The sequence below is a fragment of the Mirounga angustirostris genome, unplaced genomic scaffold, assembly GCF_029215605.1.
Source record: "Mirounga angustirostris isolate CCGP_5_RB_7025 unplaced genomic scaffold, mMirAng1.0.hap1 SCAF_3, whole genome shotgun sequence".
In the NCBI taxonomy this organism is placed as follows: Eukaryota; Metazoa; Chordata; class Mammalia; order Carnivora; family Phocidae; genus Mirounga; species Mirounga angustirostris.
This window is the reverse complement of record NW_026991711.1, coordinates 58,850,922-58,864,414: the sequence shown is the minus strand read 5'-3', so window position 1 is coordinate 58,864,414 and position 13,493 is coordinate 58,850,922. Positions and strand designations below refer to the sequence as shown.

General features: G+C 34.0%; 1 protein-coding gene across 1 annotated transcript in view; it reads left to right on the top strand.

Annotated features, from left to right (window-relative positions):
• KPNA3 (karyopherin subunit alpha 3) overlaps window positions 1-13,493 on the top strand; it is a 101,891-nt gene that overhangs the window by 66,065 nt on the left and 22,333 nt on the right. The window contains exons 3-9 of the mRNA XM_045869399.3: window positions 5,245-5,334; window positions 5,524-5,553; window positions 5,643-5,695; window positions 5,822-5,917; window positions 9,601-9,686; window positions 11,662-11,748; window positions 12,112-12,281. Coding sequence (XP_045725355.1) covers window positions 5,245-5,334; window positions 5,524-5,553; window positions 5,643-5,695; window positions 5,822-5,917; window positions 9,601-9,686; window positions 11,662-11,748; window positions 12,112-12,281 — 612 coding nt within the window. The remainder of the gene's footprint in view (window positions 1-5,244; window positions 5,335-5,523; window positions 5,554-5,642; window positions 5,696-5,821; window positions 5,918-9,600; window positions 9,687-11,661; window positions 11,749-12,111; window positions 12,282-13,493) is intronic.

Sequence of the window (13,493 nt, the reverse complement as noted above, 5' to 3'; positions counted from 1 at the left end):
TCCATGTGGTTCAATCCTAATAGTCAGGAAACAGAAAGTTAAAAAGGATTAAATACATAGTTGGGTAATAGGTTAATAATAGATTTTTATTTTTTTTAATTTTTATTTTTTAAAGATTTTATTTATTTATTTGACAGAGAGATAGCGAGAGCAGGAACACAAGCAGGGGGAGTGGGAGAGGGAGAAGCAGGCTCTCCGCGGAACAGGGAGCCCGGTGTGGGGCTCGATCCCAGGACCCTGGGATCACGACCTGAACTTGAAGGCAGACGCTTAACAACTGAGCCACTCAGGCACCCCGAGATTAATAATAGATTTTTAAAGGAACTTTAGAAATGGATCTAATTTCTATGTGTGTGTGTGTGTGTAGATAAAGTAGGTGTTGAAACTAGGTTAGTTTCCATATCTTCTGCACTCTCCTCCCACTTGACAAAAGAAAAGAGATACCTTTTATAGATGCTGAATTTATTGAAGTACAGTGTCTAGGAGGGTAAAAATCTCTAGGTTGTTAAGTAAAGGGACAGTTTAAGTTACTGGTTTTGATGATTAATTTCACAGTGTTGTACAGACTATATTCTCTGATCACTATACAATTAGATTAGAAGTCTGGGAATAAGATAGTTATGAAAATCTCATAATTATGAAGAACAGAAATAAATATTACATGATTAATTAGATCACCAGGAACCTGCCCAGGGATTACCTGTCCTTGGCTTGTACATAGTTCTTGTTTTGTTAAGAATAAAGTATGATTTTCATGCCCTGGGATATTTTTGGCTTATTTTAGGATGTTGTCAATTTAAATTTGTGAGTTATCACTTAATTTTTGATAGAAGAAACAATTTACTATGCAGCTACAATAACTTTAAACTTGTATATGCTTAATAATATATGTCCAAATATATATATAAAGCAAAAATGAACAAAATTACAAGGGAGAATTTGTCAAAGACATACATAATCACTGTGGGAGATTTTCTTGTCGTTAATAAACACACCAGTTGACAGGGGAAAGAAAAGTTAAATAACCTAATTTGCAAGTGTTATTTTAAAAACACATATAAAACCCCATGAAAAATGGTTTTGTGATAGTATAAAGCTATAATTTCCAAGCTGTGCACTGAGGTACCACGGGGCTCCGTGATGAACCCAAAGGGATATTTGGGATATTCTAAATTTTTAAGAGAAACAATGTGACATTTAACATCTTTCAGATACCACAGAACTATTAGGTATTAAGGTAGTTCACAATTTAAAAAATAGATCTCACTGCATTCCTTTTAATCACATATTTTGTTTAAGAGTGAAGTAAGATTCTTTTTCTTTCAGTTTATATGCCCCTAAAACCCCCGACTCCTCACAGCCCCACAACCCCCTGCCAATGACTATTAAGTCATTTGGACCTGACTACTTGAATAGGAAAACTTAGGTATTTCCTTTGGCCTACAGTGTGGACTGAGAAGGTTCAGGAAATTCTGGTATAAAGCAAATATCAATTAATTTCACAGTGTTGTACAGACTGTATTCTCTGATCACTATACAATTAGATTAGAAGTCTGGGAATAAGATAGTTACGAAAATCTCATAATTGTGAAAAAAAGAAATAAAGCACTTCTGAATACCTTGAGCATCACAGAAATCTTAATGGCTATTAGCATTACCTAGAAATGAACAATAGGAAAAATATTACATGTCAGAAACTGTGGAATACAGTTAAAAATGTACTTCACAAGAGAAATTTATAGCAAGTAGAGATACAGAACAAAGAATAATAGGAATTTAAAAGGCATATTAATGTATCTGTAGCATAAGTTTTAAAATATTAGTACATCACTTAGTTTTTGCTGCATAATAAACCACTCCAAAACCAAGTAGCTTAAAACAATTGCCATTTTATTCAGCTAATAATTCTGTGGGTTGGCAGAGGGGTTCTTCTGGTCTGGGCCAGTTCAGCTGATCTCTGCTGGGCTTCCTCATTCATCTCTGGTCAGCTGGTGATCTGTGGATGATCTTTGGATGGTCTCACACAAGTTCCTGGCTTTTGGATGAGACCTTGGTTGTCTTCTACATAGCCTTGTCCTCCACCAGGCTAGCACAGTGTTGTTCACATGGTGGTTTTAGAATTTTAAGAGCAGCAAGAGAGGACATTCTCAGATGTGTAAGAACTTTTCAATTCCATTTGATTAATGTCCCATTACCAAGCAAGTCAAACAGCCACATCTAGAATTAGTGCAGGACCAGACTATCCAGAGGCACAGATAGGGGAAGAGGAATTATAGCCATTTTTGCAAACAGTCTACCACAATTTGAATATAAACAGTTTTATGCCAGTAGATTTGAAAACTTAGCTGAAATGAACAATTTCCTAGTGAAAAAAAATAATTTACCCAGCTAACTCAAGAAGAAATGAAAAACCTGAATAGATCTAAAAATAAATTATATCAGTAACAAAACATTTAACCTCTTCCAACCCCGTGAGAAAGAAAAGGTAATCTTGCTGATAGAACTCCAGCAAACATTCAGAGAACAGATAATTTCAGCCTTATTAAATGATTTTAGAGAAGGTAAGGAGATAATACTACTCAACCCATTTTATGAGGCTAGCAAAACCGTAACATCGAGAATGAGACCAAGACAGCATGAGAAAAGGTGCTTCCAGTTTCACTTATGAACATAGGTTAAAAAAAAAAAAAAACAAATGTTAGCAAATTAAGTACAGTAATGAATATCTTTTTAAAATTTGCAGTAAAGGTTTATCCCAGGTCTTATAAATGTGTGACTTTTATATTGCAAGGTTCTAAGTTTAACATTAAAAAATCAGTTAATTTACCACATTTACAGATAAAAGGGAAAAATTATATGTCCATATCAATAGATGCAAAAGAAGCACAATTTAATAAAATTAAGCACCTATTTGTGGCTAAAAAGGAAAAGAAAAAGATCTTAGCAAATTAGAAATAGAAATGAGCTTCCTTACCCAAAAAAAAGACTGCAAGCATCATATATTAGGATAAAATGCTATCCCTGTATTGGGCATCTGTGTATATAGGAGGTTTTAGTTATATTTATGCTATGTATTGTTTTTATGCCTGAAATATCTGGGGGAGTTGGAGGAATGGAGAGAGTACAATTCCTAAAAGGCCTTTGGAAGCTTGATTATTCAGACTCAAAAATAGAATGGGATAAACCTTAGTGAAACATTTAAATAAATTCCAGGAAATGTTAAAATATAATAAATTTTAAGATTAACCATTTTACAAATCACAAAGTACAATGCATAGATTTTTTTCAGTTTTGAAACAATTTCAGACTTGCAGTTTGAAATTCAAATTTACATTAGTACAAAAACCACGGTGCACTCTTTACTCAGCACCCAGCTTCTTTGTTAGCTTTTTTCTGTATTTGCCTTATTCTCTCTCTCTCTCTCTCTGATTTACATACCCACACATACACACACTTTTTCTTGAAACAGTTAAGTTGCAGGCATAATGCCCCATTACCCTTAATTTGTCAGTTCATGTTTCATAAAAACATACTTTCCTATGTAAACCACAGTGCATTTGTCAAATTATCAGGCTAAATATCTACCATCTAATTCATAGACCTAACTCATTTTGCTAGTTGTTCCTAATAAAAAATGTCCTTTATAAATCCAACATCCGATCCAGGATTAGACCTTGCACTTGTCATGTTTCCTTAATCTCATTCAGTCTGACAGTTCTTCAGTCTTTATCTCTCATGACTACATTTTTGAAGAGGATAGACTAGTTTTATAGAATGGCAGATTTAGGTTTGTCTGACTTTCCTCAGGTTGTTGTTACCACAGAAGTGATAACTGTTTTCTCAGTGCATGAGACCAGAAGGCACACAATGTGGATTTGTTCTTTACTCATGATGATAACCTTTGTCAGTTGGTCAAGATGCTGTCTGTCAAGTTTTTCCACTATAAATTAATAAGGATTTTGTGGAGAGCCACTTGAGACTATAATATATCAATGCATGGATTTTAATATTTGTGAGATGCATTAATTTAAAAATAATGTAGAATTGATTGAGTAGTTGCTAAAGAAGTATGCTGTGATATAAGTGCAGGTTGGTAGGTAATCTAATGATTAGCATATATATATAGGCCTCAGTTTGTTTAAACATGTTTGCTTCTACATAGGACAAAAAATAGGTGTTAATGCAGATAAGCCAGTAAACTGCAGATACACATATATTTCCAGTTTTAACTTTCTACTCGATCTGAATTTTAACATCAATATTAATACCTCTTCAGTTAATTTCTATTATCAAAAAATTCTGTAAATACTGTATTGAAGACTAGATAATACCCTCTGAAATTGTAAGTTGAGAAGGATTTTAGAAATCAGTCTTTTTTTTTTTTTTAAGATTTTTATTTATTTGAGACAGAAAGAGCGAGCACAGGTATGCGTGAGCATGGGGAGGGGCAAAGGGAGAGGGAGAAGCAGGCTTCCTGCCGAGCAGGGAGCCCAACATGGCACTTGATCCCAGGACCCTGACATCATGACCTGAGTTGAAGGCAGACACTTAACCACCTGAGCCACCCAGGCACCCTAGAAATCACTCAGTCTTTTATCTAATTTATTTTGACTTAATTCCATAGATAAACTATAAACTTTTTTTTATTATGTTATGTCACCATATAGTACATCATTAGTTTTTGATGTAGTGTTCCATGAGGCAAACTGTAAACTTAAAAGAAGATTGATTTACCCAGTGATAAATTATGTGAAATGGCACATGTTGCTGCTATTACAAACAATTGAAATCCCATAAAATGTAGAACCATATTTGCTTGTAGAGAATTTTTGTTTGTAAAAGCCAGATAGCAAGAGTTTATATCTGAGATGATGGCAAGTAGGTGGCATTTATGCTAATGAATTCCCATTCCCCACATTCCCAACAAGCATACAAACCTTAACATTTGAGCATTGAACTCTTTCCCATCTAGCTGACTTCTTGCTTTAGTAAGTACATGAAAGCTAGCATACCATAAAAATGTAAATTTGCTAGATTTTTATAGTAATAATGCATCCCCAAATTTGAATCTTTATTAAAGATTGGGAGGCATGATATTGGTCAGAACTATTGCTGTTTAATATTGTGTGTGTGTGTGTGTGTGTGTAAGCTGTACTGTCACCAGTTACTTTTGTTACCAAATCTAGAACGTAGCCTGTTATTGGTTTGTAGTATGTACATTTAATTCATGTTCTCCTTATCCAGAACAAGAGAGATGAACACTTACTGAAAAAAAGAAATGTTCCCCAAGAAGAAAGTTTAGAAGATTCAGATGTTGATGCTGATTTTAAAGCAGTAAGTTACTTTGGTGTTATAAAGTGTTTTTAATAATTTTTATTATAAGCAGGGAACTTCATTTGTAATCTAAGACCAGTTTTACAATGATAATTAATGTATATTAACTCATAACTTTAGTAAATAGACTTAATAAATGTAATTTTATTTAAAAAACTCTTCCCTGAACTGTCTTTTTTTCCTTTTAAGCAAAATGTAACACTAGAAGCTATATTGCAGGTATGTTATTAATTTAATATAACTCTCATTTTGAAGTGTTTTGAAATTGATATTTTTAAAATTTCTTAAATTTACATTTGGTGTTACAGAATGCCACAAGTGATAACCCAGTGGTCCAGTTAAGTGCTGTTCAGGCTGCAAGGTAAATACTAATTTGTCCAGAGAGTTATTGTAGGTGTCTTAGCTGGTAGTCTAGAAGTAATACATTGTTTTTTCTGTTCATAGTTTGAAAATTATAGCAATTAATTTCTTATATTTCTCTTTCTAGAAAGCTATTATCCAGTGACAGAAACCCACCAATTGATGACCTAATAAAATCTGGGATTTTACCAATTCTAGTCAAATGTCTAGAAAGGGATGATAAGTAAGTATGGATTTGAGTGTCTGTTCACTTTTTTCAGTTAACTGAAAATTTAGGATTATAATTTAATGGGTTCAGTTAGGTTTTGCATTTATTATGTTTTTCATTTGCTATATATTTTTATGTAATTTTCTAATTCTGTGATCATATTCAGAAGACCTAAAGTACTTTTTTAAAAATTTTTGAAGTATGTGTATATTTTCTAGGAAAATTTTAGCTTCTGTTTATTGTCTATTCCAACTTACTTCAAATATTTATAGTCTTTATTTTATTTTTGTTTTGAGTAATATTTTAAAACAGCCCAAATAGTGTTTGAGTCACTCTTTGCTTATGAGTCTATATATAGATTAACCTCATGACTGAGTCAACATGAATGATTTCCAGAACTGAGTGGCTCTTACCCTGGGAATATTCCAGCTGATCCACTGATCTTCTTCAAAGTCTTTAATAGAACTCCAACCATGATTAATTGACTAATAATATGCTTTTTATTTGTGGTAAATTAAAAATCAGGTTATTCTTTTCCAGAATAGAAAGGGAAAAACACTACTTTGTATCTTTTGAGATGTGGCCCCATTTCTGTTAATGTTTAGAGATATCCCAGAGTACTGTATCTTAAACCTCATCAATTTGAATTAACTGGGAAGAACGTAAGTTTGAACTCCAAAATATTTTATTTATTTAATTTTATTTTTTTTAATATTTTATTTATTTATTTATTTGACAGTATAAGCAGGGGGAGCGGCAGGCCAAGGGAGGGAAGGGAGCCCGACATAGGGCTCGATCCCAGGACCCTGGGATCATGACCCGAGCCAAAGACAGACGCTTAACTTGACTGAGCCACCCAGGCGCCCCATGAACTCCAAAATATTTTAAAACAAATGCTGATTGTGCTTTTGAGAGCCTTTAGACTAAAATTTGGTAAATTTTGCTAAATGTTGTCCAAAGAGTTTTCAGTTGACTAGATAAAATAGTGAAATATAGATGTTGCCACAAAGGATTTTTATTATTTAAAAATACTTCCTTCTGCTTTCATTTTATGCTACGACCATCTCTCCAAAAATGCTTAACACTTATTTTATTCAATCATGTATATTTTCTGTAACAAGTAATTAAGTAAAAATAAATTTTATTTCAGCTGTTTAAAAAAGTCTATTCTATCTCTACTTTAGGGACCCCCTTTTTCCCTTGATCTCCTTCTTTTTTTTTTACTTTACATTCCAGCCTTTGGGCTCATTTGTGTGTGTGTCTGTCTGTCTGTCTGTGAAATACAGCATATATACAAAAATTATGCTAAAATATATACAGGCCTGTACAACTACCGCCCAAAGCAAAAACAAAATTGTCGGGATGCCTGGGTGGCTCAGTCAGTTAAGCGTCTGCCTTCGTATCAGGTAATGATCCCAGGGTCCTGGGATGGAGTCCTGCATCCTGCTCCTTGCTAGGCAAAGGAGCCTGTTTCTCCTTCTGCCTGCCGCTCCCCCTGCTTGTGCTCTCTCGCTCTCTCTCTGACAAATAAATAAATAAATCTTAAAAAAAAAAAATTGTCAGTGGTTTGGATTTGACTTTATGGATTTTTCATGGGGAACTGTGTTATCATATAAAAGCCCATAGACGTTGGAGCCAAATAGATGTTGGTTTAAATCTAGAGTTTGCTATCGATCAAAACCCAAGTGACTTTTGAGCCTCAGATACCTCATCAATAAAAATTAGGTGGTTGTGAGGAGGGCGCCTGGGTGGCTCAGTTGGTTAAGCGACTGCCTTCGGCTCAGGTCATGATCCCGGAGTCCTGGGATCGAGTCCCACATTGGGCTCCCGGCTCGGCGGGGAGCCTGCTTCTCCCTCTGACCCTATCCCCTCTCATGCTGTTTCTCTCTCTCTCTCTCAAATAAATAAATAAATAAAAATCTAAAAAAAAAAAAATTAGGTGGTTGTGAGGAATGGAAATAATACACACAAAACACTACAGTATCAAACTTAAAATAAATGCTCATTTATTATTACCCTCATTATTTTTCTACATCTTCTCTTTTTTTTTTTTTTTTAAGATTTTATTTATTTATTTGAGAGAGAGAGAATGAGAGAGAGAGAACACCTGAGAGGGGATAGGGTCAGAGGACGAAGCAGACTCCCTGCCGAGCAGGGAGCCCGATGCGGGACTCGATCCTGGGACTCCAGGATCATGACCTGAGCCGAAGGCAGTCGCTTAACCGACTGAGCCACCCAGGCACCCTACATCTTCTCTTTTTCTTTTTTTTTCCGAATGTTATCTTAGAACACTCCTGCTTTGTAATTTTATTTTTTTATATCTCACTGTTTTCTCATTTTCTCATCTCTCCAATATTTTGCCAGGCTACCTATACTAGCTTAATATAATAACCCAATAACCCTTTCTTCTTCCAGCCAAGAACAACATAAACTCATCATCTTTGATTTTAATGTCCTCTTGCTTCTTCTCTGCCTCTAATATTCCCTGCTTTTGCCGAAATTCATTATGTAGTTCTTATCTGCTACTCCATTTTCTTATCTGGCCCATCTTTTTGACCTCACCGCTTTTTCTATCGCTGACATTTATTCTCCTTAAAATACTTTTCCTTCTTGGGTTTCTCTAACCTCGTTACTAGCAAACTTACTTTCTTTGATATTTATAGAGCTTTGTTCTAAGCCCCTGACCTTTGGCTCTCCTCAGTTTTTGCTCACTACCACCCCCTCCCACCTTGGTATTCTGTTTAAAGGAACTTATATTCTTTCAACCATCTATCCTAACTTGATGTACATAATTTCCTTTTAACAGGTCTCTCCATCAGCCTTAAACCTTTTTTATCCATTCTACATACCATGGACTCCAACATTATTTTCTTTACTCTCCTTTTCAGTAGCCCTCTATACTTAGTATGTCTATAGAATAAATTCCCAGTTCTGAAGCTTGGGATTTGAGTTCTACTCCCCTTCACCACCAACCCCCACCATACACCCACACTTGATAACCACCCTTTCCAATTTCATCCCCTGTTACATTTCTGCATACTTTCTTAGCTTCCTCTCTCTTGATCTATTCCTTGTCATCTGTACACATCATGGTTATCCCACCCGTGATACTTTTATTTGTATTTCCAGCTGTTAGTGCCTTTCTTTCTTTATCTGTCTTTGAAAATCTAGTTCAGTTTTCACTTTCTTTGTGAGCTCTTATCACAGTTCTAAATTGTAATGATCTCATCTTTTCAGTAAAATTATACAAACTTGTAATATCTCCAGTATGTGAAGCAGATGATGTAGTGGATCAGATGGGGTCTCAGCTTTAAGACCAGTCTAGAGGCTGTAGCAGTAGTCAAGTGAAATGGTGAGGGCCTCAACTAGTACAGTGATTTTAAGAGTGATACTGTAAATATAAGAAACATTTAGGGGGTAAAATTAACATGACTTTTTGATTAGATGTTTATGGGAGAGGAAGGAGTCAAGGAAAATAATGACTGGCTAAATGTTGCGACTACCAGTGGACAGAAACAAGTAGGTTTATATTGACTGACTTTGGAAGCCAGTGAGACAGTCAGGTGGAGATATCCATCAGGCAATTGGATATAACAAGGTGAAATTCAAGGACAGGGTAAAGGATAACCATATAGGTCTGTGGGTCATAAATTTAACTGGAAGTTATATGTCTCAAGACTTTTTATTGTGTTTTACAGTCCTTCATTACAGTTTGAAGCTGCTTGGGCATTAACTAATATAGCATCAGGAACTTCTGCACAGACTCAAGCTGTTGTACAGTCTAGTAAGTAAATTAACATCCTTACTTGCTGGGAATTTTTAAAAAATAAAGGCAAGGAAGTGGAGTTTTATTGTAAAGACTGAATTTTATCTTAAAACATTTTAAACTAGTGAATTTTATGAGTTACTTTTGATGGTTGATATCTTTCCCATAGCTATCATTAATCTGTCACTAAATATGTGGTTACTAAAAAGTGAACAAAGTTTTATCTTTTGGGGTAGAGGCTATCTCCTAACAACAGGTTTTAAATTTTCAGTTTGTAGTACCTCTGATGTGCTGATTAACTTATGCCTTTTAACTTGTAACATACATTTTTAAAATTTTGCCCACCTCAGGATGGGCTAACTATGATTAGTGTGTTGATCCAAACTGACAAAAAAAGCTCTTTGAAAAAATTAGAGGTCACCAAGTACTCTTAATGTGTGAGATGCTTAACTGGCTTTAGGTGGCACTGGAGAGGATTTTAAGTAGTATATGATATAGCAATAAATTACACTAAATCAGTTAGTGAGAATACCACTCCCTTTCAGATATTTCAAAGGAGAAAGTTCCCAGGTAGATATTAATTGTAACAAAAAGGTAGCAGGTTTTAGACTAGGGCTTTTAATAGAGACTAGTAGGTACAATTTAATAACAATGTTTTATTTGAATTTTTAATTTTTTGGTTACTTTCTGTTTGTGATACTGCTAAGTGATACTGGTCTTCTGTTTTATAGAAGTGATAAAATTAGTTAAATTACAAATGTGAGGTCAGTTGAAACCCTCATACATTGCTGGTGGGAATGTAAAATGGTGTGGCCTCTTTGGAAAAACAGTTTATCAAAAGGCTAATCATAGAATTACCATATGACTCAGCAGTGCCACTATTAGGTGGACCCAACAGATAGGAAAACATGTCCACACAAAGACTTGTATGAATACTCATAATAGCCCAGACATGGAAGTAATCCCAGTATCCATTAACTGATATAAGTAGGTGAACAAAATGTGTTATATAATGGAATACTATTCAGCAATAAAAAGAATGAAACATTGATATGTGCCATGTATGGATGAACCTCAAAAACACTATATGCTAATTGAAAGAAGCCAAACCAGAAAAAAATCCCACATATTACACGATTTCATCTATATAAAATGTCCAAAATATGAAAATCTGTAGAACAGAAAGCAAATTAAATGGTTGCCTAAAGCTGGAGGAGTGGGCAATAGGACTGCTTTGGATATGGCATTCTTTTGGGGGTGATGAACATGTAAAATTAAATTGTAGCGATAACTATTAAAACTCTGTATAAATACTAAAAACCACTGAATTGTATACTTAAACAGATATATGTAAATTATATCTCAATAAAGCTGTTAAAAGTGTGAGTTGATTTTAATTTAAGTGTTAAGTAAATAATACAGGTAGTGCAGAGATACAACAAAAAATCCTGGAAGTAGTACACAGTTGACTGAAATTTAAGAAAAAGTGATCTGGCTTATCTGGAATGACTATATACCAGTGTTTTAGAACTTACATTAATGTGTAAATTATGTAAGAGTAAAGATTATAATGATACATTATTTAATATATAAGGTAAGCCAGATACGGGAATGATCAGTTCTTTAGGTAAAATCCCATATCAGCGATTAGGATCATATTGACTAAAGTATTCTAAGTTTATGTGTTTGGGGGGATCTCTCTTTTTTTTAAAATGCATTATAGGAAAAATTTCATGCTGCTGTTTTCTTTTAGTTAATGATATGTAATAGCAACTTTTAAATCTTGTCAGTAGGTGTGTTACTTGAATATTACTAGGGGAAAGTGCTAAAATTAACTTTTTTAGGGTAAAGGTATTTGCCACATTTATTCATTCAGTGAACTGTAATTGGGTAACCATAGTGTGCCACGCTCTGTATATTTTATCAACTTATTTAGTCTGAAATCTATAAACTCTTCAACATTTTGCAGTATCAATGTTTGTTATTATTATAGATGCCGTACCTCTTTTTTTGAGACTTCTCCATTCACCACATCAGAATGTTTGTGAACAAGCAGTATGGGCTTTGGGAAACATTATAGGTAAGTTGGATTTAGGTTTAAAAAGACTCCAATTAAGAATCTTAATTAACTTTTCTCCTGCATTGGCATAGCCATTACATCCTATGTTTCCTCTAATTTTAATGTGGGTTGACTATCTTCTTGCCTCATAAATACTAACTTAAGATGGTACCTCTTGAAACAGATATGCAATTTGTTATCAGGATTGATAGGTTAAATTTGTGTTCTCCAAATCAAAATCTGGAGAAACAGCAACAGTTGATGCCCTTGACTAATGGTGAGGAAACATAGAACATCAGTGTCCCAACATGAGCCATTGCATACATTTCAGACTTTCTCATCCTGAATGTAATTTTTTTTTAAATACAATTTTCATTTCTGTAGGTGATGGTCCTCAATGTAGAGATTATGTCATATCACTGGGAGTTGTCAAACCTCTTCTGTCCTTCATCAATCCCTCCATTCCCATCACCTTCCTTCGGAACGTCACATGGGTCATTGTCAATCTCTGCAGGAATAAGGATCCCCCACCGCCTATGGAGACAGTTCAGGAGGTAAATGAAGAATTGCAAAGCCCAGATGGTATATTTTCCCTATGTTTATGCTTTCGATTTTCATTCAGGGAATGAAATAATGCACATACTTATTTCATTGCAAGTATGAGATTTTTTAATAACATATCATATTTAATTTTTGACTCCTGTGAAATGAAAGTTGAGTATCTTATGGCACCTGACAAAATGTTAGTCTACCCTAGTTCTTATTTTTTAATGACTATTTTCATAAAAAAAAACAACTTTCAAAAAGAAAAATACAAAAGGAGAAAACCAAATCTCAGAGGTTTTATTACTACATTGCATTGTTGGTTTATTACTAAAAAAATAAGGGATTGCTACAAATAAAACTAGTGTACTTATATGCAAATGTTCTTGAATGAATTTACATTAAGTCCAATTGAAATTTCTCTAGATTTCTAACAAAATCAGTGTTCTTAAATGTGTGACATACTTTGTGTTAAATCTAATTAAAATAAAAACTTCTCTATTTACATTTAAGTTATAAATGGATCTGAGTATTTTAAGTTTTTAAAACTTTTATGCAACCTTTAATCACTTGACAATGTCAAAAAATGTTAACTATGAAACTTTATAATTGACATCTTTCACCAGCTTCTGGGTTTTGCTGTTATGGAAAGGGTAATACTTAGTGTGATCCCCCCACCCCCAATTCCTCCGTCCCAGATTAAAAAAAAAAAAAAAAAAAAGATAGTAAGGCCTGAATTCAGCAAACTGTATATTTTGTACTGGTTGTCATTTTCTTGAGTAAATCTGAAGTCAGAAAATTTAATTTGAAGTAACTAAAATCTTATCTTACTCTTTAAGCAGGTAAGTGAGATGACATTTTTAAGAATAGCTTTTTTTAGGGGCACCTGGCTGTCTCAGTCGATAGAGCATGTGACTCTTGATCTTGGGGTTGTAGGTTTGAGCCCCACATTGAGTATATAGATTACTTAAAAATAAAATCTTACCAAAAAAGAAAAAAAAACAGCTTTTTTTAAGCTAGCTATACTGTATAGTTACATCTTCATTCTTTCCACTTGACATTCTATGTTATAAAGAAAGTTACTGAAAACAACTGTTTTTCCTTTAAGGTGCATTAATCTCTGCCAGATTTATTTGGATATTTTAATTGGACATCTGAACTATTCAGATTGAATTGATTTTCATTTTCCTAATAGAGATTCATACAAATTTAACGTCTTTTCT